Source organism: Leptonychotes weddellii, chromosome 12 (genome assembly GCF_054177405.1).
Source record: "Leptonychotes weddellii isolate Sample4059 chromosome 12, ASM5417740v2, whole genome shotgun sequence".
NCBI lineage: Eukaryota > Metazoa > Chordata > Mammalia > Carnivora > Phocidae > Leptonychotes > Leptonychotes weddellii.
Window position 1 is genome coordinate 77,263,776 of NC_138380.1, and position 23,662 is coordinate 77,287,437.

General features: G+C 41.1%; 2 protein-coding genes across 4 annotated transcripts in view; one reads left to right on the forward strand and one right to left on the reverse strand.

Moving 5' to 3' along the window:
* The window catches only part of DNAJC2 (DnaJ heat shock protein family (Hsp40) member C2), a 34,457-nt gene extending 20,475 nt beyond the window's left edge, over positions 1 to 13,982 (reverse strand). Inside the window, exons 1-3 of one of the 3 annotated variants that reach the window (XM_081800659.1) lie at positions 13,682 to 13,982; positions 10,899 to 11,089; positions 5,860 to 5,935 (exon numbers count right to left, since the gene is read on the reverse strand). In XM_081800659.1, the coding sequence (XP_081656785.1) occupies positions 5,860 to 5,935; positions 10,899 to 11,089; positions 13,682 to 13,745 (331 nt within the window). In that variant the 5' untranslated portion in view covers positions 13,746 to 13,982. The remainder of the gene's footprint in view (positions 1 to 5,859; positions 5,936 to 10,898; positions 11,090 to 13,681) is intronic. The other 2 variants (XM_031026568.2, XM_006731900.3) reach the window with 2 other exon arrangements.
* Positions 13,983 to 15,849: 1,867 nt separating this feature from the next.
* The window catches only part of PSMC2 (proteasome 26S subunit, ATPase 2), a 14,258-nt gene continuing 6,445 nt past the window's right edge, over positions 15,850 to 23,662 (forward strand). Inside the window, exons 1-4 of the mRNA XM_006731898.3 lie at positions 15,850 to 16,009; positions 17,824 to 17,861; positions 18,435 to 18,516; positions 19,521 to 19,620. Of these exons, the coding sequence (XP_006731961.1) occupies positions 15,940 to 16,009; positions 17,824 to 17,861; positions 18,435 to 18,516; positions 19,521 to 19,620 (290 nt within the window). The 5' untranslated portion in view covers positions 15,850 to 15,939. The remainder of the gene's footprint in view (positions 16,010 to 17,823; positions 17,862 to 18,434; positions 18,517 to 19,520; positions 19,621 to 23,662) is intronic.

The following is a 23,662-nucleotide window of genomic DNA, read 5'->3' on the forward strand; positions in this document are numbered from 1 at the left end:
TCACTAACATCACATGGTTAAGTTTGTTGGCTGTAGGTGTGAAATACTTACCAAAGTAGGAAATTAACTGTATTTTTTTGCAAAGTTCTATTTATCAAAAAGGAATGTCTATTAAATTGTGTTTTATACATTTTTCACTATTTAGGAAATCACGTGTTATCTAAATTATAAATAGATTTAGCTATATTAATATACTTCCTAAGTTAGATTTCTGAAAGAAATCCTATCTGTTCGTGGGTATTCTTTTAATGTGCTGTTAAATTAAATTTGCTATTATTATTTTTAAAAGTTTATTTATTTATTTTAGTAATCTCTACACCCATTGTGGAGCTCAAACTCACAACCCCAAGATCAAGAATTGCATGCTCTTCCGACTGAGCCAGCCAGGTGCCCCTAAAAACATTTTTTTCAGGAGGTAATTCTTTCATAACTTTTAAAATTTCTTCCTATTTAGGGACACCTGGGTGGCTCAGTTAAGCATCCGACTCTTGATTTTGGCTCAAGTCACGATCTCAGGGTCGTGAGATCAAGCTCCGTGTTGCGTTCCATGTTCATTGTAGAGTCTGCTGGAGATTCTCTCCCTCTCCCCCCTCTGCCCCCCCACCACTCGTGCACTCTCTCTAATAAAATCTTTGAAACATCTGCCTTTAAAATTTCTTCTGCGGGCGCCTGGATGGATCAGATGGTTAAGCGTCTGCCTTCGGCTCAGGTCATGATCCCAGAGTCCTGGGATCGAGTCCCGCATCGGGCTCCCTGCTCCTTGGGAGCCTGCTTCTCCCTCTGCCTCTCTCTCTCTGTCTCTCATGAATAAATAAATAAAATCTTTAAAAAAAAAAAAAATTTCTTCCTCAATTTAAAAAATGTTCATTTTTTTAAAAAAGATTTTTTTGGGGAGTCTGGGTGGCTCAGTTGTTAGCCATCTGCCTTTGGCTGATCCCAGGGTCCTGGGATCGAGCCCCGCATCAGGCTCCCTGCTCCGCGGGAAGCCTGCTTCTCCCTCTCCCACTCCCCCTGCTTGTGTTCCCTCTCTCGCTGTGTCTCTCTGTCAAATAAATAAAATCTTTAAAAAATAAAAATAAAAAAAGATTTTATTTGAGAGAGACAGAGAGAGCACAAGCAGGGAGAGGGGCAGAGGGAGAGGGAGAGGGAGAGGGAGAAGCAGACTCCCCGTGGAGCATGGAGCTCAACTCCGGGCTCGATCATGAACCGAGCTGGGTCCTGGGATCATGACCTGAGCTGAAGGCAGACGCCTAACTGACTGAGCCACCAGGTGCCCCTCAAAAAAGTTCATTTAATCAAAATTTTTGAATCTATTACATTTAATAGTGGTCTTCATTAAAAACATCTTCTGTAATGGTTTCTTTCTGTATTTCGCTATTTGTTTTTTCTTTTTATAAATCCACTTTGGGATACCGCTGTTTTATCTCTTCTAATGTTCCATGTTCCTTGGTGCTATTCTTTCAAACATTTGAACTGGATGCCCATTTTATTTTTCCCTCTTTTTAAAAAGTAACAGTTTAAGGCAATGAACTTACTTATGGTGCAGCTCTAATCGCCATCCCTTAAGTTTTGATAGGCAATGATTTTACTTTTACAAAAATAATCTAATACAATTTTTGTATCTTTCTAGGCCCCAAAGAGTATATCTGATTTCCCAAGTGATTGTTTTTTTGATTTGTTTAATCACATCTTTTATTGAATTAAAATAAAATTTACACTGAATTTTGACAATTGTATACACCCCTGTATCTACCACCAACGAAAATACAGACCATTTCCATCACTGCGTTCCCTTCACTCTTTCCAGTCAACTCCCATGCCCTACCACCTGATTTCCTTCACCATAGACAACTTTTGCATGCTCCTGAACTTCATGTAAATGGAATTATAGTTTGTCTTTGTATCTTTTCTGTTCAACCCAATGTTTTGAGATTCATCACCATTTCTGCATGTCTTAGTTATCTGTTCTTTTTTAGAATATACAGCAGTTTGCTTATCCATGATCCTGCTGGTGGACACTGGGTGGTTTCCAGTTTTTGGATATGGTGAATACGGCTGCTATAAACATTTGTGTACAAATCTTTTTATAGGCATAATAAAGTTAGTAATTTCTACACATACTGCAGGGCTTCAAAAACTACAGGTACATTTTTGTTTTTTTGAACTCCAATTTTTTTTTTACAGTCTGGTATATCATCAGCTTCTTCACTAACATTCCAGAAGAAGCATTTTTGTCTTCTAGATGGTTTAAGCAGAAAGGAGCTTATTAAACGTTAATAGGCAGCTCACAGAATCTTTGAAAGAGTCAGACTATAGGGGTTGGAAGCTATGTACCTAGGAACTATTATCATTCATACCAGATAGTTCAGAGGTGATGATCCCAGCACCGTGGGGCGCTAGAGAAACTGAGCACGGGCTGCTTCCACGGCCAGGGCAGAGAGGGAAAGCCATACAAGCTTTGCAGTGCGCCTCCACACCTGCTGGCAAAATGGATTCTGTGCAGCACAGCCTAACTCACACTGCTCTCCTATGAATTTCGAAGGAAGTGTGCTGGGCAGTGAAACCTAAGTCACATGCCCGCAAACATTCTTAATTCCAAGATGTATCTTCTTATAAATTGGTAAGTTTCCTTCTTTATTTGCAATTATGGTTTGTGACATTTATTCTGACTTCTTTAGAAATCTGGCATCTCTATTCTTTCTCTCTGAATCTTGGGAACATTCCTCAAGGTTGTCCTCTGCTCTACTCTTTTTCTAATCAGTATGTCAACCTTTGGAATCCTAAATTCTACTCTCATGTTTTCAGTTTCCACACAATTCTACTTATTTCTCCCTAGTCTCTTTCGCCATGTTTACACCACACCCCCAGAGCAGTGTCTTCATATTTTACTGACCACATAAGGAGATACTTAAATTTTCTTTGGAAACTTCTAAGTCTAAGAGAGGTGATGTCTCTATTTTTTGTTGGATTGTCTCCTCTTATGCTGCACTGGTTTTTTCTTGAGTTTTCTGCCTAATCTTTATTCATCCATGTGTATTAGGGAGTCCTGAGGCTGTCTTATATTATCTCTTGCGGAGGGGGCAAAAGATATTTCTCAATATTAAAAATAAAGGAGGCCAAAGAACACTGTCTGAAAAAGAAACAAGGGTAATTTGCGAGCAGCAATTGTTTACTGAAATTTCAAAGATACGCCCATCTCCTCCCACCGAAGACAGTTTCTGGGATGTTTTGAGGGTACATTAGCAAAAAGGCTTTTATTGTACATTCATATTGCTATTTTTATAAAATGTCTCCAAACAGGATTAAAAAAAATTTTTTTTTAAGATTTTACTTATTTATTTGACAGAGAGACAGACAGCAAGAGAGGGAACACAAGCAAGGGGAGTGGGAGAGGGAGAAGCAGGCTTCCCGTGGAGCAGGGAGCCCAATGCGGGGCTCGATCCCGGGACCCCTGGATCATGACCTGGGCCGAAGGCAGACACTTAATGACTGAGCCACCTAGGCGCCCCAGGATTTTTAATTTTTAAGAAGCGTAAGGAACAGCTTCAGTTTAAAATGTCAGAATTATTTTGAACTAAAATTATTAAATTTAGAAAATTCAAATCACCAAATACTTTATTTCAGTGCAAAGAATATCAAACCTACACGTATCATTTGCCAGCGTGGCTGGCAATTTTATTTCAAAACGAAATTATCTAAGCAGCTGAAATCCCACTTTTAGTATTCAAGTACTTTCTCTTCACCCATCATTCAACTTTTCTAGTGACTTATTCTTTTCAGACAATGCAGAGAAGGAAAAAAAAAAAGACCACTTATTTTATTCACCTTTCACTGACTTCCTAATTTTCATTATAGCAATTCAAAATACATTAAACAAAAAGAAAAGTCTTTTTATATGTGTGTAACAGGATATAAGAACTTGAAGGATCTCGGGGCGCCTGGGTGGCTCAGTCGTTAAGCGTCTGCCTTCGGCTCAGGTCATGATCCCAGGGTCCTGGGATCGAGCCCCGCATCAGGCTCCCTGCTCTGTGGGGAGCCTGCTTCTCCCTCTCCCGCTCCCCCTGCTTGTGTTCCTGCTCTCGCTATTTCTGTCAAATAAATAAATAAAATCTTAAAAAAAAAAAAGAACTTGAAGGATCTCAAATGCAGTAAAACTTTTATTTTTATTAGGCTTCTCTGTGCTAATAATTACATATTTGTAAATGTTAAACTTCACATTTTTACTTTTGAACTAAATTTCAGAAAGCAGTAAAGCAAGCAACTGCCTTTTTTTATAATGACAGAGGTAAGAGAACATCAGTTTCCTTTTGAATAAATACTGAGAATATCAACATAGTGGCAGAGAATGAATTGTAATTTTACTTAATGTTAATCTGATGCACTGGGGTTGCCAAGCCTCTGGCTATAGAGTATTAAAAAATTAACTTCTACTATGCCAATAAAATGAACGAACTTAGAAACAAATGAGGGGCGCCTGGGTAGCTCAGTCGTTAAGCGTCTGCCTTCGGCTCAGGTCATGATCCAGGGGTCCCGGGATCGAGTCCCGCATTGGGCTCCCTGCTCCGCGGGGAGCCTGCTTCTCCCTCTGCCTGCCACTTCCCCTTGCTTGTGTTTCCTCTGTCTCGCTCTCTGTCAAATAAATAAATTCTTTAAAAAAAAAAAAAAGAAAAAAGAAACAAATGAATGTTTCTTTTACAGCTTATTGTACATTTTTTATCTTTAAAGAAAAAAAAAATTCCTTCACCTTAAAACATCAACTGTTTTCATAGTTCTAAATCACTTCCAATTCTTTCACAAATTTATATGTATCAACTCATTCGGTATTTGTATGCTGTTCTTTCATATAGCAAGACTTTGCAAATATTTTTCCACGGCAAATGAATTTCCCTGGCATTTATGTATATTGCAATGACTATTCATATGCATTAACATATGCTTAGTCTAAAATCATGCCAGCTTTTTAAGAAACTGAATAGATCTAAAATCATCTCATAAATTCCTTCACCTTATTAAAAATATTTCCTGTGATTTTCCTAAATACAGGCATTAGTGGAGAAAATTTTGAGTTTATCTACTATACTTAGTCTCAACTAGTATTTTTCAACATGAGATGGGTCTCATTCAGCCACCTTCCTCCAAGTACAACACTTTCTCCTCCTGATTGGCCTTGACTCCCTAACTCCTTTTCCATTTTGGTCACAATCTTACCTCCTCTGACCTCAATATCCATTCTCTAGAGTGGAGGGCAGAACATTCTCCTAAGATAAAACACAGAAAACTAATCACCTTCACCCCTTTGATCAAACTTTATTAACCAGGTGAACCGAATGGTGTATAGGGCACTAAGGGGATGGTGTTTTATAAAGCATGTGAAGACCAGGTTCCCAAGAATTCCCCTGAAATTTTTATCTTTTTAATGAAGAAAGCAGTAAAGCATCAAATTGGCGCAGAAGACTCAGGGTGGTATCAATAAAAATGTAACCTAAACCACAAAATAACATCAAAAAACCTAAGTAACAAGGCAGCTTCCACTAAATACAGCTGGCCATATTTCTAAAGGGAAATGAAACATTACTTTTTTAAAAGCTTGCCACTGGAAGAATGTTCTTTATCTTGGTCACAAACACACCTACCCACCCATCCTCTGATTTCTTATTCCCAGTGAAAAAGTCCATGCATGAGAATGATTGTTTTCTGGTTCTGAAGGTAAAGGAGACTGTGGTTATGCATTGTTATGACCATGTAGCAAATGCTATTGAATCTAGATTTATGGCTATAGACTATGATCGTGCATCTTTTCAAAAAGATAACATTTCCTATACCAGATATTGGATTATCTCCAAAGAACTAAGTACTTACGAGCTGCTTTGATCTGTCTCTGTGTAGCTTTATATCTTACATGGCCAAGTCCAAGTACTGCATAATGATCTTGGTTCTGATAAAGACACAAAAGGGAGTCAAGTGTGAAATGGAGCAATATATCTTATCCCTTATGCTGGTACCCTAAAATAGTGCTTCCCATAATAGGAGTCCAGTGAGACATTGCATATAAAATGGAATCTGTAGTAAGTCTGGGAAATGTGGACTGTGATAACAGACCTTGTGATGCTTTGTATGCACAGAAGCCTAATAAAGACTCTGAGAAGTCCTGCAATTAAAAAAAACATGCAAACAAACCCGTAAAACCCAGCATTTTCCAAACTTACTTGACCATTGAGCCCATTTTTCTCTTAAATGGGAATTTCCAGGTGCCAAGTCCAAGATCACCTACTAATATCTTATGGCCATCCTTAAATCAGGATATAGCCAGAAGATTTCAGAAGAGAGGGAAGTATTATCACAGTAGGGTTGGGCCAGCGCAATGGTAAGACTAGGAGTCATGTTTAGCAAAGAAGGTAGGTTGGATGGAAATTTTGAGAAACTGAGGGACGAGGCTTCTCCGGAGAGGAAATACCTGCTTTTGTTAACATCCTTGTGATTTTACAAGTTGAAGTAGCAACTGAAGTCTCCCTACAGAATTCAAAGAGTGTATCTAGTATTGGAGAAGTGAGTGGGGAGGAAAGGGAATTGAGGGCATTGTAACATGGGAAGAAAAAGTCAAGCAGGGCTCACTGGTTTCCCTTTAAATTCAGGACTGCAAAGTTCATATGGATGGGCTTCTTCATTATACCTGGCAATAATATTTCGTTCCAGCTGGTTTACCTTTCCACTCCCTAAGGTTACTATTTCTCTAGTCACTCCTCAAACCTCACAGATCCTTCTCCACCCTCTTATCAACAGCCCTGCCTCCTGCTTAACTAAAAAATGTAAATTATCTTACTCAAATTCCTACCTATCTTTCTACCAGCCTACTGGCATCCATAGATCTTTCCCTTTCCCTCCATTCACAACTGAAAAAGCCTGTCCTACCAAGAGAAACTACTCCATCCTTCCTCTTCGTTCTCTAAGTCTCCTCAAAATACTAACGTCTTTCAGATATCTCCTAAATTTCAACTGGATTATCTTCATCCTTATAAAAATATGCTTTGTTAGCTCTCAACCTTTTTTTTTAAAGATTTTATTTATTTATATGACAGCGCATGCGCAAACAGGAGGAATGGCAGGCAGAGGGAGAGGGAGAAGCAGGCTTCTGGCAGAGCAGGGAGCCCGATGTGGGGCTCGATCCCAGGACTCTGGGATCATGACCTGAGCAGAAGGCACATGCTTAATGACTGAGACACCCAGGCGCTCCCCCCCCTTTTTTAAGATTTTATTGATTTATCTGAGAGAGTGCACACATGTGCGCACAAACAGAAGAGAGGGGCAGAGGAAGGAGAAGCAGACTCCCCACTGAGCAGGGAGCCCGACGTGGGGCTCAATCCCAGGACCCTGAGATCATGACCTGAACTGAAGGCAGATGCTTAACTGACTGAGCCACCCAAGCGCCCGTTAGCTCTCATCCTAAAAATACTTCCAAGATCCCCTTTCCAGTTCTGCTGTTCGTCAACATTAAACTTCTTGAAAAAGCCGTCCACACGTTTACCTCCTTTAGCATGCATTTTCAAACCACTCCGCTTTGGTTCTGCTCCATCCACTCCCACCCCAGGTGCAATGAGGCTGCTCTCTTCAGTATGAATTTCCAGGTGCCAAGTCCAAGATCACTCATCTGTTCTCACTTGACTTCGGCTCCCAGTGGCAGCACAGCTGACTCCTTCCTTCAAAGACTACCTTCCTTTAATGTTTCTGTGCATGCACTCTTTTCCTCCCACCTTCCAGTACCTTTTTTCAGCTACTTTTACTGGCTTCTCTAGGACCTGCAAAGCTCAGTTCTGGGGTTTCTCTTGTCTCTCTCTATAATTTGGTCCTGGGTGATGTGAGCCAATGCCAGGGCTAGAATATAGTTAGTACCCTGTAAATGCTTATGACTCTCCAGTTCACTTGAGCACAGACCTCTCCTCTGAGCCCCAGATGTACGGAGCACCTCCATCTCTCGCTCACTATTCCTGGCCTGTCACTCTACCTTGGTCACTCATTTCCAAATACAAGACTGGTGTTGGCAGTTCACTGCAGACACCAAGCCCTTTCTCCTCACATGCTGTTCTCCCCACCTGGCACATTCCCCCACTCTTCACATGGCTGCCATCTTCTCATCCTTCAGTCTCAGCTTAAATGTTATCACCTTATTTAAAATAGACTTTCTCTGCCCATCTCTGTTCCTTCTTGTTTCCCCTAAACAACTTACAAATTGTCATTGCTTCCAACTCTCCAATGGCCTTCCAGTGACTATTGCTCCTTAACCTCCTCACCACTCCCCCATCCACGCTAATCCACCCATTTGCCTTCATCAGTTCCTGGCACACTTCGAACTTCTTTCTGCCCCCGCACAAGCTCTCTGCCTGGAATGCCATTCTCCCTGATCTTGGCGTGTCATTCAGGTTTTATCTTAAATGTCAACTCCACAGGCCTTCCCCGCCCACTCAACCTAAAGCAGTCATCTGGACACTCTATCACTGCACCCTGTTCAACTTCTTTGCCCAGCACCTGGTGGCCATGTCCTTGATTGTTTACATATTATCTGTCTCCTCACTGGAATAGAAGCTATGTGGGAGCAGTGATACTGTCTTGTTCGGCAGACTCCTCAGCCCCCAGAACAGCATCTGCTACGAAGCAGATGCTTGATCCCTGTTTGTTGAAAGAAACAATTAACTGAACCAATGTATGAATCCTGCTACCTTGTTCTGACATCACCTACTCTTTTCATACCAAAGACCTCCATCTTTTTTCCTTTTCTCTCTTGTAGATCTCAGTGGTCCCCAATTCTATCTTCTCCTGACCCCGCCTTTCTCTCAAGTTAGTATTTTCTCTACAGTCCAGCTTTGAAATAGAGTATTTTGCACTGTGGTCTCCATTTCATCACCTCCTAATCACTCAACCCAACTGTACCTGCTTGCCTCCCGAACCATTCACCAAAACTGCTTTCAGTGTGGTCACCTACCCTTCGTGTGCCAAACCTGGCGGTTTTTATTATTTTTCATGTTATGTGACTGACCTCTCCAAAGCAGTGACATGGGTGACTGTTTTGTCCTTCTTGAGACTTCCTCCTCTCTTAGTTTCTGGAAGGGTCTAGTGCCTGATGTTTAATAAACCTTAGCTGAACTAACAAATGTCTCTTTCGTTGTTTTCTTTTAACCTCTTTCACCCTTCTTAGTATCTTTTGCTGCTTCTCCTCCTCTGCCCACCCGTTAAATATTCAGGCTCCTCAACGTGCAGTGCTTTTCTTTTAAAACTGATGACAGCATGTGAATCAGCTAACATTTTGAGTGCTTACTTACTTTTCTAAGTGCTTTACACATACACTTTATCTCATTTAACCCTCACAAGCTAGGAGACAAGAACTCATTATCCACTATCTGTTTGGTATTTATCACGTGTCAAGCACTAGGTCAAGTGCTTTATATACATCATTGCATTAATCTTCACTATACTCCTTTGAGCTGTTAGCAATCTCACTGCACGAAACAGACGTGTCAAGTAACTTTCCCAAGGTCCCAGCGCACTAAATGGGCAGAACTAGATTTGAATTCTGGCACTCTAATTCCACAGTATACATATTTAAGTATTATACTAATGCCTACTTAAGCTTTAGGATACCTATTTGTCTATATTCTTCTCCTTGGCTGATGTCATTTAATTCCCCCAGGCTCAACTACCACCTACAACTTGCCAACAACTTGCAAATGCTTTTGGCTTTATCCTCCTTTCAGAGCCACAGACCAATTTCTAACCATTTACTAGAAGACTTCATCAGTACATTACTAGAACCTCAACTCTGACATAGCCAAACTTGAACACAAACACCACATTCCCCACAAACTTCCTTTTTCCTGAATCCTAATGTTGGTGATTGGTATCACACTCCAGCAGGTCATTCAAGCTGGAATGCTCAGAGGTCTTCTAAGTACATCTCCTTCTCTTGTACCACACAGTCAAGGTCACCAAGCTCTATCAAGTCTACCTCCAAAAAAAGCACGTGTTCCCTCTTCCTCAAAACCCGGCCATAAATTTAGCTCAAGTATGCATCTGCAGGCTTGGATTATTGCACTAGTCCCGTAACAGCAAACTACTCACTTCCCCTCCAGCCCCACCCTCCCTTTTCAAGCAATTTTCTGTACTGCCAGGAGAATTACTTTGCTAAAATTAGCTTAAAACTTTTGATGACTTCCTACTGCCCTGAAAATAAAATCTTAATTCCTGGGGCGCCTGGGTGGCTCAGTCGTTAAGCGTCTGCCTTCGGCTCAGGTCATGATCCCAGGGTCCTGGGATCTAGCCCCGCATCAGGCTCCCTGCTCAGCGGGAAGCCTGCTTCTCCCTCTCCCACTCCCCCTGCTTGTGTTCCCTCTCTCACTGTGTCTCTGTCAAATAAATAAAAAATCTTCAAAAAAAAAAAAATCTTAATTCCTTCCTTAGCATGGCATAAAAAGGACAGTACAACAAAATTTGTTCTAGAGTCTTGTTTCAGGACTAATTTCTCACAACCACCTTTCAAGTACCCTACCCACTCTACTCTTCACTAATCCCCGAAGAGGTGATATACATTCTTTACGCCTTTGTGTTTTTGCAGATCTATTCCTTCTGCCCAGAACACCTTTTCTCCCTTCTCTGCTTCACGAACTGCCACTCATCCCTTTAAGGCCAGCTCAAACATTATGTTTTCTGTGAACACTTCCTGGATTTTTCCAGCAGAGATGGTATCCTATGACTAGTGCTGTCCCACTCAGAGCTTAACAATAAACAGGTGTTCAGTTATGGTTCTCTTGTTGAAGCATCTTAAAACATGGCTTACTGATGGAAAACTCGTGGGAAAACTGTCTATGCCTCACAAAGCATCTGACTGAATAAAAGATTCAGATATTAAATACCTTCCAGTCTTTGGGATCTAGTGTTTTCAACATGGGAAACTCTTCCAACTGCAATTCTTCATCTTCTGATTCTTCTGATAATTCTTTCTTATCCTCCAGTTCCTGAAAAGAGGCAGAAGCATTTCTGTTTCTCCTCTTAACAAAAGCTTCAAACCATCTTCCCACAGGTTCAACTTGACAGAGTGTTGAGGCTGTGATTGAAAGTGTTAAGAGAGGCTTCAATGTATTGCATGGAAAAAATCTGTTTCAAGGCAACATAAGATCAAAACAGCATCAGAATGTAATTTTAAAACCATCAACTAAAGAAATACAGGGACACCTGGGAGATATTGCAGGTTTGGTTCCAGACCACCACAATAAAGCAAATACTGCAAAAAAGTGAATCAAATATACTTTTTGGTTTCACAGTGCATATAAATGTTATATTTACAGTATGCTGTAGTCTATTAAAATTCCAAGTGTATCATGTCTTTAAAAATCATGTATGTACCTTAATTTTAAAATACTTTATTGCTAAAAAATGGTAACCATCACCTGAGCTATCAGCGAATCATTATCACATCACAGATCACCATAAGAATGACAAAGTTTGAAATACTGTATTACCAAAATGTGAGAGACACAGAGTAAGCAAATACTGTTGGAAAAGTTGCTGATAGACCTGCTCAAAACAGGGTTGCCACAAACCTTCAATTGTAAGAAATGCACTATCACCAAAGCACAATAAAATGAAGTGCCATAAAACAAGGTATGCCTGCATTCCAGTTAACATGAGGGTTAGTAATAATCGTTTCCTAGTACTTGCAGAGTATTCCATCAACCTCTTACAGTTAGATGACAAAACATTCAGCAATGTCAACAATAAATAAAAACTTTTCTAAGAATATGAGAGGAAGGTGAGGAACAGGGAGAAATGTTGCCAACTGCTTTCCTTTTAGACCAATAACTGTAATAAAATAAATGATAAACTGTCATAAAAAACTAACCTCATAAAAAAAATTTTTTTTAAAGATTTGATTTATTTGACAGAGAGAGACACAGCGAGAGAGGGAACACAAGCAGGGGGAGTGGGAGAGGGAGAAGCAGGCTTCCCGCTGAGCAGGGAGCCCGATGCGGGGCTCGATCCCACAACCCTGGGATCATGACCTGAGCCGAAGGCCAGGAGCCCCTTATTTAAGATATTTTGACTTGTTTTTAGAAAAAATTTTTTGGGGGCGCCTGGGTGGCTCAGTTGTTAAGCATCTGCCTTCGGCTGATCCCAGGGTTCTGGGATCGAGCCCCGCATCGGGCTCCCTGCTCGGCGGGAAGCCTGCTTCTCCCTCTCCCACTCCCCCTGCTTGTGTTCCCTCTCCCGCTGTGTCTCTCTGTCAAATAAATAAAACATCTTTAAAAAAAAAAAAAAAAGAATTCACTAGCAATGATTTGTTCTGGAAGACAATTTTCCAAGCAGCTAATGAGGATTTACTGACACAGCTATGCTATAGTGAAACAAGCTCTAGATTTGAAATCAGAAGCTCTGGATTCAGTCTAGGTCTGACAATTAGTGACTATGTGAAATGAGTCAGAAACGTCTTCAACTGTAAAATGGGAACAACATCTATCTTCTATGGTTTCCCTGGAAGACGGAATGACAAACCACATTCTGAAACCACTTTGAAAACCACAAACTGTTGTATCAAAGTAAGGCTTTATCATCATTCTTGAGAAGCAGGGATAAATCACTGTACATCTGTATATTAACAATCCCAAAAAAGTAGTGAGTCAGGAAAAAAATTGAACACTTCAATTTTAATTTCATAGTCCACACGAATGCAAAAAGCTTTACTCTGTCCAGCAACAAGTAACTCAAATAAGTCTCCCCTTGTACCTAATGGCCACAATTTTCTAAAAATAACTGATTTTTCATGCTTTAGTTGGTTTGGGAAATTAAGATCTCCTGTACCATACACAGGAGAGGATTCAAACACTATGTTCAAGAAGGACTAGCTGTGTGGCCGGGATGCAATTTTTAAGATCACCCTTCAAGCCTTTTCCTTTAGGTGTTAAGATTACACAGAGACTTCTGTGAGCAGAACGCAACATGTGCCACGAAATATGCTCAGAATCACATCCGACAACTGTCTCTATGAGTGGTCCTGGTAATTAATGTGGATCGCTGAAACTGGAGACTAGGTTTACAATACCCACGGCTGTCCTGGGCTATACATTGAAGAAACTACAGCAGCAGGTCAACACTCACTCAATGACTCTTTACATAAAAAGTCTGTCTACACAAATCTTAGCAGCAGTACTGGCAACGATCTTTTCATACTAAGTATGCGGAGCAGTGTCTGAGTTCTGACATTGAAAAAACAAAGCCGAAGCAAACGCAAAGCGGGAGAAAGGTGTTTAACAGAGCACCAGCAGCAAGGCTTTGTACGACCCGAGGCACGTGAGAGCTCGCTGGGGCAGTCTCTTGCCCTAGGCAAGGAGATGCTTACAAGAACCTTTTTACGGTACTAGAGGGTTCGGTCCCGAACTGCTCCGCCCGATCCATGAGTCAGCAGCCGGGAGAGAAGAAAGAAACTGTAGGAGCAAAGAGAAGACGCCCCCTCCCTCCTTCCTTTCGGTCTGGTCAACGATAGCTGTATAGCCCGGAGCAAAAAGGCACTGGCGTCACGGCCCCACACGTCCGGGGGCTAGTCGCCAGGGACAAGGGCAGAGCGATTTCGGTGTCGCGCAGGTGGAGGACTGAGGCAAGGGCGACTAAGGCGGGACGGAGCCGGGGTTGAGGGGGCACGTACCAGAGGTCAGAGCGTGGGTGATGGCGGTGCCCTGGCCGTCCGCAGCGCTCGGCAAGAGCAGCATGATGGCGCCGGGACCAGCCCCGCTGGTGCAGCGGTTCGCGTCCCGGGCGGAGGGCGCTTAGCGTCCCCTCCAGCTCTACCTCTCGGTCCGAGCCTCGCGCCTTGGCTCTACGACGCCCAGGAACCGGCGCATGGAGACGACCAATAACTACTTCCGGGATGGATCTTTCGCGGTGCGGAGGCCAATTCCACCCTCACACACCGTGCCAACGTGTGCGGCAGCCTAGTTCCGCTGCTGACTCAGATCCGGTTGGGGACCGACTCTCACAAAAGAAAGGTTCCTAGACTCCTCAGTTCCCCGGCGAAAAGGATTTTTTTTCTTCAACAGGTGCTACTCGTGGAGCATAATTTTCCGAAGCAGCTCTTACAATGTTCTTTTTATTTTTAAATTACTACTAGCCCGAGCCTAACCGCTGATTTTTCCAGTAGCTCTACTAGCACAAATAAAAAATGAAAATATATGTACGTATTAGTATTGAGAATAATTATTGTAGTCTATGTGGATCTATAGAGAATTTTGTACATAGATCTGTAATATATTTGCGTTTACCTAATTAATGTCAACTAATATTTGTTGCGATATTATTAATTTACCCGCGTTGTCTCATTTAATCCTCATGACATTTGGAGAAGACCACCTCCTCAGTGTTAAGATTCTATTCCAAGGCCAGCAATCTCTTTACCCTGCTCTAAAAGCATGAACTTGTTTGTTTCGCCCCCAAGATATTACCAATTACAGGATTCTGGAACTTAGTTATTTAATGTATAATAAAATCAATTGTACTCCTACTATGATTCCTCCTAGGATTGAGGTCAAATGCAAAAACTAGCAAAAAGGAAACCAGTGGATAAAGATTCACCCCTCTCTCCCACCCCCTCCAGCCCTGCAGCAGTATCTGGAATAGGTTGAGCAAAATGAAAGACTTGAAGTTAAGAGAATTAGTCTCTATGAATTACATTTTCACTGTAAAATAAGTTGAATGGGCCTCCTATCTACCACATGACAAAACTGTCACTTCAAAATTGACATTTCTTTTTTTTTTTATTTTTTAAGATTTTTATTTACTTGCGAGAGAGAGAATGAGAGAGAGCATGAGAGGGAGAAGGGTCAGAGGGAGAAGCAGACTCCCTGCCGAGCAGGGGGCCCGATGTGAGACTCCATCCCGGGACTCCAGGATCATGACCTGAGCCGAAGGCAGACGCTTAACCAACTGAGCCACCCAGGCGCCCTCAAGATTTCATTTACTTATTTGAAAGAGCGAGTTGGCAGAGCCTGAAGAGGGGCTCCATGCGGGGCTGGATCTCAGGAGCCTGAGATCGTGACCTGAGCCAAAATCAAGAGTCAGACCTCGGCTCAACCAACTTAGCCACCCAGGCGCCCCCATTGCCCATTTTTAAAATGGGGCTGTTTTCCTCCAGTCCTAGTTCTTCATATATTCGAGATATTAATCCGTTATCGGATTTATGACATGCAAATACTTTCTCCCACCCTGCAGGTTACGTTTTCACTCTATTCACTGTGTCAGGCTTTTCATTTCTAAATTTACAGTTGTTTCCTAACTACGCACTTCTGGTCATCACCTAAACTAATTTCTTTCAAAACCTGCTCTTTTCCCCAACTCCGCCGTACCTGAGGATGGTTCCCACCACTCCTCTTTGCCAGGAGGTTCGAAAATTGAAACTTTATCTCATCTCACGCTGACATCAAATTAATGAACAACTTCTATTTACCTCCCTCTATTTGTAGATCAAGCTAGTACTTGCTGCTTATTTAATACGCCAAATACTTTGAAAACACTGTTATTTACTGTCTCGACAATGCTATGAGATAAAGCATAAACTAGGGTACAGGAGTTACCCGAGAGTGCAGAGGGAAGACATGACTAAATAAGGATTTAAACTCAGCGACGTAGCCAGGGTGGGTCTCGGAATCCGTTGCTCAGGGCAAGTCTCCCTGGTGAGGGGCCAGGGCCGACCCACGTTCGGTTCCCACCGGGAACTCCTCGCACTCGGCGTAACTGCGAGGAGGACGCCAGCGCGGGGGCCCCAGCCCCCTCTTCCGGTTCTCGTGCGCAGACCAAACGGGTCCGCAGAGCTCGGCTTACTTCCGGTGAGGAAAGGAAAGAGCGGCACCACCGGAAGCGACAGAGGTGCTGTGTAATCAGTAGGGAGTTGAGGCGCTCGGAGCACCTAAAATGCCGGATTACCTCGGTGCCGATCAGCGGAAAACCAAAGAGGATGAGAAGGACGACAAGCCCATCCGAGGTCAGTTGACAGAGGCTGGCTGTCCGGGCCGGAGCAGAACCAGGCTTGGCCCGGGAGGGGAGGCTGGATTCCCTGCTCGCCACTCGGCGCTGTGTCCCTTTTGTGCCCCTGATGATACAGTGGGTGGCGGCAGCCGGCTTAGCCTGCCTGCCTTCTCTCTGCCCCTCATGCTGCGCCTAGTTCTGTGTTCATCTCCCGCCGATCGAGGTTTTTGTTCATACTCAGCTGTCAGGTCTTGAGGAAGTCACACACCCCGCTTGGCCTTGCAGGCCTTGAAAAGTGTCCCCGCCTGGCGGTGCTTGGTCACCTGGATCCTCTCTCCTGTCCCTCCTCCCCTTCTAGTGGGACGGCTTGGTGCTATCCATGTGTAGCCGGGATCCTGAGACGTAGTTTTCTTTTAAAAAAAAAAAAAAATAATAACCTTCCTTTGTTTAATTTATTCATATGGTTCAAAACACTAAAATCATAAAAAAAGATACATTGAAAGGTGTCTCACCCTTGACCCCAGCCATCCATTATCCACCGAGGCAACTCGTTTTGCCATTTCGCGTTATCTTTCTAGACATTTTCTGTGCATAAACAAGCGTTTATTTATCTATTTTTACATAAACGGAGCATATTGTACATCTTGCTTTTTTCCCATCTTCATGTGTCTTAGGGATAAGTTCATATCGTTATATAAAGGGTCCGTGCTGTCTGCCTGTCTCTGCATCTGCATAGTATCCCACTTTATGGGGGGAGCAGTAATATATATAATTAATCCTTATTGATGCACATTTAGATTTCTTTCAATCTGACCGCCATTCTAGAGCGACGAATAACCTTGTTCCTATAACTTTTATCCCAGGCACAAACACAAGCTGTAGGGTGAATTTTAGAAATGGAGTTGTAATTTTGATAATGCGAAATTACTCTCTGTAGAGACTATACCATTTGACACTCTACCCACAGTGCAGGAGATAATGCACACCCAGTTTACCTTTCTTCCCCTTTTAGTCTCATCCTTATGCTGTTTTCTTCTTTGTTTCCTTACAGACTATTTAAAAAACATTTTTGCATTGTTTTTTTTCCTTTCTTTTCTCTTATTCTTCCCTTCCTAAACAACTTCAACCTCTCCTAGCACTGTTTTCTTTTCCATTTCCACCTCCCTGCCAAAGAAAGAAATTTTCTCTCTACTTTGATCCCACACTCTACTCTTTGCCTTGGAAGTATTTTAGGATACAGCTCAGAGCTACTCAGGCACCTGGTGGAAAACTTACAGAGATTTAACATTTCATCCGTGTATTTCTCTGGGTGGGTTATCATTCTGCAAATGTATTATTAAATTTATCCCTTGCATATAGTTAGGACTAATGTGTATAGAATTTTATGTGCTGCTTCATCCATATCTAATTTGGTCTTTGTAGCAACATTGTGAGGGTAAGATGAGTGTTATCTCTGTTTCTGAGATGACAGAACTGATGCTTAGATTAAGTGGTTTTTCCAACATTACTTAGCAAATGCATGACTTGCTGGGACTTTGCTAGTGCCCGGGTTGTTCTGATTCTCAAACTGTTCTTTGGGCTCCCTGTTCTTTTTGTGTCACAGCACTTTGAGACTCTTTGGCATTTATGTTACACAGTTGGTAAACATCTGCCTTCACCCAATTAGATAAAAGTTCCTTGAGTCCAGGAACTTTTTGTTGGTTGTATTTATATCATTACATCTTTGCATAATTTTTCTCACTCAATTAATGCAATTTAAATTGAACAGAAAAGAATTGCTAGCTCTAGTTTTCTCTTTTTGAATCTAATATATTATCTTTCTTATTTTAGCTCTGGATGAGGGGGATATTGCCTTGCTGAAAACTTATGTAAGTCTTTTCAGTGTCTACCAAATACAGGTGTTTTATGTTGAAATAAGAACTATTGTTGGTATAATCCTTCCAAAATAATTAAGAAGAGAATGTCTAGCAGTTTATAGTAATCCTCACTGAAAAAAGTTAATGTATCACAGTTTCTCTCTAGATTAGATCAGAGAGTAAATATTCAGCATGTCAAAGCTGGTACATTTTTTTTTATACTATTTGTAATTAAGTGTGGTACTATATTGAAAGATACTTGAAATAATTTACACAAATGTGTATTATATTTCAAATGTATGTAACTGAATTAGAGATGAAAAGTTTTAGTGCAGAGAAATGGGCTTGTAGTTTTGGTTAATTTCAGGTATGATTTTCATTGGTTAGCTTCCATAATGATGTGTTTTTTTGGGGAAAATACTGGTTTAGGAATACTTCTGAAATATAACGCTCTCTCTCTACTTCCATTTCACAAGCTTTGGGTCAATAATAGCTATTAAGATTATAACTGTTAAAGTTTCTGTCTGCAGTTTAATGAATTGTTGATGTCTTAATGTTCTAATTGAAGTGATCTTTATCTCCTAGGGTCAAAGCACTTACTCTAGGCAGATAAAGCAGGTTGAAGATGACATTCAGCAACTTCTCAAGAAAATTAATGAGCTCACTGGTATATACTTCTTCATTCTTGTCTCTTCTCTTTAAATGTCATGTGTTAATTATATCAAAAGAATTTAACTACAAGACTTCCTCTTTCATGAATTACAGATTAAAAAAATTATTATCCTCGTATCTGTTAAGAAATTAGATCTCCTTCGCTCTCAAATAAATAAATAGAATCTAGGGGCACCTGGGTGGCTCAGATGGTTAAGCGTCTGCCTTTGGCTCAGGTCATGATCCCAGGGTCCTGGGATCGAGGTCTGTGTCCGGCTCCTGGCTCGGTGGGGAGCCTGCTTCTCCCTCTCCCTCTGCCTCTCCCCCTGCTCATGCTCTCTCTTTCTCTCTGTATCTCTGTGTCTCAAATGAATAAATAAAACCTTAAATAAATAAATAAATAAATAAAATCTAAATTAAAAAAAGAAATTAGATCTGCTTTAATAATCTTTCACTACCTTTTACAACCAAGTCCAGTGCTTAAGCAGTTAAGCAACATCATCCTTTAAGCAAATGTTCTGTTGGGCAGAGCCAAGTTCAATAAACTCTAATAAACAAGTAAAAATTTCTTAGTGAATAAAAATATGGTCTCCCCTGGTATTGCTTGAAGTAAGTGGGCTATTGCCTAGTAGTTGGAAACTTTTCTTCTCAGTAATTTGAGTGGTGAAGTTTTACAGTATTTGACCTGCACAAATTTGTGAAATATGGTGTTGAATTTTGGCTTGTGATTACTTCAGGGCAGCGGTTTTCAAATGGGGTGATTTTGCCCTGGTGCCCCCACCCCCCAGGACATTTGGCAGTGATGAGAGATGCTCTTGATGCTTATGACTTGAGGGGGAGGTGGTGCTGGTGGCATCTAGTGGCTAACGGCCAGGAATGCTGCCTACTGCACGAAAGTGCACAGGACACCCCCTACACCAAATTATGCCATCCAAAATGTCAGTAGTGCTGAGCTTGAGAACGCCCGCTTGCGGGTGATACGTTACATTTCTGTGAATTTTGTTCTCTTTCTTTACGTAGGTATTAAAGAATCGGATACTGGCCTGGCCCCACCAGCACTCTGGGATTTGGCTGCAGATAAGCAAACACTGCAGAGTGAACAGCCTTTGCAGGTTGCGAGGTATGCATAGAACTCTGGAAATTTATTTTTATCTGTACTTTTAAGCACTTTTTAGAATCTAGGGTGTACTCAATAGTTCATAAAAATTTTTTATTCCTAATTCGAAGTAAACAAAGCTTTCTACGGAAGTATCTGGGATTAAATTTTATGACTTCAACAATTATTCAAGAAGTAGGTGAAGACATAATCATATAAAAAAATCAGAAGATCCAAATGTACAAAAAAGATCAGGTGAAGATAGGGAAACCTTCCTTCGCATCTTTGCTGTCCCCTTCCTCAGCTGTAACTGAAAATAGTTTGGTCCTCTTAGTCCACCTGTGTATCTTCATATATATATTTGCATGCAAAGAAACATATCCTGATTTTTTTTTTTTTAGTACTTCCTTTTTCTTCTTTCTCTTGCCGTAGATTCTGGTTTATTCACAATTTGGTTACTATACATGATACTACACTGAATGTTGATATATATTTCTGTGTGTGTGTACACTTCTGTAATATAGCTTACTAGCAGTGCAATTGGGAGGTCAAAGGCATTTACAGTTTTGAAAATCTGGAAAAAGGCAGTTGGACCGGTTTACACTCCTCAACATGAGGCTTTGAAGCGAATACCTGTTTTCCTGATGAGTATAAGATATGTGATCATCTCTTTTTACACTTTTACCATTTTGGGGGGAAAAAACCCTCATTTTAATTTGCATTATGCTGATTACTAGTATGACAGCTTCTTATACTTACTAAACATTTGTATTTCTGTGTCCATTCATGTTCTGTTCTGTTGGGTTGTTTCTGTGAATTTTTAGGAGCACTTTATATATTGTGCCTATTAATCTTTTCTTCAATATGCTACACATATTTTTTCCCATTCTGTCACTTGACTTTTAACTCTTTGGTACCTTTTGTTGTACTGATGTTTAAAATTTTTAGGAGGTTAATAAAATACATAAATGTTTTCACTATACCTTTTGGGTTTGATTGTTGCTCAGGAAGCCTTAGCTCAATCCAAGATTATATTCTCCTGTATTTTATTCTAATAGTTGAAAATTTTGTTTCAATTTTAGCCTCTTTACTCCAGCTTATTTTACTACAGATTATTTTTCCTTTCCTCTTTTCCTTCCTCCCTCACTCCCTTTTTTCAGTCTCTCCTTTCCATTTATTGGTTTATTTTTCAGTTTTATCATGGTTTTTAAAGAGTTAAATAGTTCTAGGACAATAGTTGTCTTTCCCTATTTCTCTTCCCTAGAGACACCTATATTCAAAATTTTTTAACTGGTTGTTTGGTTTCTGCCTTCATGATTCTTACGGACGTAATTCTCGTATATTGTAAATTGCATCTTCTTGTTTTTTTAGTTTTTAGGTATTATCTGTTGGCTTGAGGATTTTGTTTTGTTTCCTCTGCCTTCATCCCCAAGACATACCTTTCCTATTCCTACATCCTCCTAATGTAATTACATTAAAATTTTGGTTAGATCAGTAGTCATTGTTTTCCTAACTGTGGCTAAGTAGTGCTATTCACAAAGAGGCAAGTAGTAAATGGTGATTACTTTTTCTTTCTCGTACCATTTTTTGTTTTCCTTATCATAATTGTCTTGTTTTCTCATTTGCCCGGTTTTCTCTGTATGTAAAAACTCAACCCTCCAGTTTTTCCTGATTGTGTAAATTGCTCTTCAGATGCATTAGGTCCACCAGGTTTTTTCTCACGCGCACCTTAGGTGCGCTGTGCCCCGGGTGCTCTCGGGTCCATCCTCCTAAAGAAGTCTTTCCCAGCACTTGCCTACCTGCTTCGGTTTGCACCGTGGCCCTTTGCACCTGCTAAATCACAACCATCCTGTGACCTCTGACCCTGCAGGTTCCCTTGGCCTCTCCTGTTGCTTGCGTACCATGAGTTTCTCTTGTTGGGTTACTTACACCCGCATTAGGTGTAAGTATTAGCTCTCTGGTAGCTTCCTGAAAGAAGTGAGTTGGGAGGCAATATTTTGAGACCACGTATGTCTGAAAATGTCTCGGTATAAAGTTCCTTCTTCAGAATTTTGAAGGCAGCATTCCATGGTCTTCCACCTCGCGGGGTTGTTGGTCCGAAGCTCTTCCGATTCCCAGTCCTGTATCTGTGACCTGTTTTTCATCTCGAAGTTGTAGGGTCTCCTCGTTCTCACGATTTTGAGATTTCATGATGACATGCCTCAGTATTGGGGAATTTTCACCCACGGTGCTGGGCTCTCCTGGCCTTCACTGTGGCAGTTTTTCTTGAAATTATTTGTTAATAATTTCTTTCTATTTTCTTGGTCCTCTTTTCCAGGCTTGTATTACTTGGATCTTGGGCCTCCTGGATATCTCTGCTAATATGCTATTCTTTCCTGTGTGGGGTTTTGTTTTGTTTTGTTTTGTTTTGTTCTTTTTGCTCTACTTTTTGTGAGATTTTCTTAACGTTAAGTCCTTTTATTGATTTTTGTTCCTTTCTGTGTTTCTCTTCTCAAGCTTTTAATTTCTAAGAGCTCTTTATTCTTTCAATATATGTGTTTTGTTGGTTTTTGGAATGTCCTTTTTTTTTTTTTTAAGATTTTATTTATTTGACAGAGAGAGAGAGAGCGAGAGTAGGAACACAAGCAGGGGGAGTGGGAGAGGGAGAAGCAGGCTTCCCATGGAGCAGGGAGCCTGATGTGGGGCTTGATCCCAGGACGCTGGGATCATGACCTGAGCTAAAGGCAGACACTTAACGACTGAGCCACCCAGGCACCCCGAATGTGTCCTCTATTTTCGAATCATGGTTGTAATATGTTCTCATCTCTAAGGAAATTAATGATAACTGCAAGGTTTCTACTTCATCCAAGATGCTTTTTTTCCCTTCGCTTGTTTGGTGTCCCATCTTTTGTGCTAGATGTCTGGTAAATCGTACTTTGGTTTTAGTTGGAGACTTAAGAGCTGAGAGAAATTCTGCTTCATTCTGGAAGTTGACGTCCTTACATATATATATACTTTTTCGGCTTTAGATTTGAAAGATCCTTATTTGTGCAGTGTTGACATGGTTTGTCAGAGAAAGTAGTGAGAGGTACTTTCTATGTAATCCTCCCTGGTAGACCTTGGCTGGTAACAGAAAACAGTCCTGTCAGTAGCATGGAGGACATTAGGAGAAGGAAGGGAAAAATGGGGCGGCGGGGAATTGGAGGGAGAGTTGAACCATGAGAGACTATGGACTCTGAGAAACAAACAGGGTTTTAGAGGGGAGGGGGGAGGGGGGATTGGTTAGCCCGGTGATGGGTATTAAGGAGGGCATGTACTGCATGGAGCACTGGGTGTTAATGGATTGTGGATCACCACATCGAAAACCAATGATGTATTGTATGGTGACTAACATAACATAATAAAATTTAAAAAAAAAAAAAAAAGAAAGAAAACAGTCCTGTCACACAGTTATGCTGTGGGGATAAAGCATTCTTTTTTTTTTTTTTTTTTTTAAGATTTTATTTATTTGAGAGAGACACAGAGACAGGAAGAGAGCACGAGTAGGGAGAGGGAGAAGCAGGCTCCCCACTGAGCAGGGAGCCCAATGTGGGGCTCAATCCCAGGACCCTGGGATCATGACCTGAGCCGAAGGCAGACGCTTAACCAACTGAGCCACCCAGGCACCCTGGGGACAAAGCATTCTTGAGCTTACTTTGGGATCTACCTTTATGTACACTCCAGACTATTTTGTATTTCCCCATATAATTGCTACAGCTTATGACATGGATTTTTTCTAAAGTGAGTTCTCTTCTTTGTTTTCCTTCCATCAAAGAGTAAAGGCAGTGGACTACTTTTTACTGTGATGTACATGGTATTACAAATTTGCCTTCACCAGGTTACACATAAAAAGAACACATTTGAGTTAAAAATAGCAACAATGATAAATCATGGATTTGAAGTATAAACTCAGGAAAGAATGTAAACACATTTATTACTTAACTTGATGTAAGACAAGATGATCATCTTCCTAAAGGGAAAATAAAAAGGAGAGTAACTTAAGATATAGAGGAGTATCACTAATGAATGTACTTAAGAAAATCAAGAG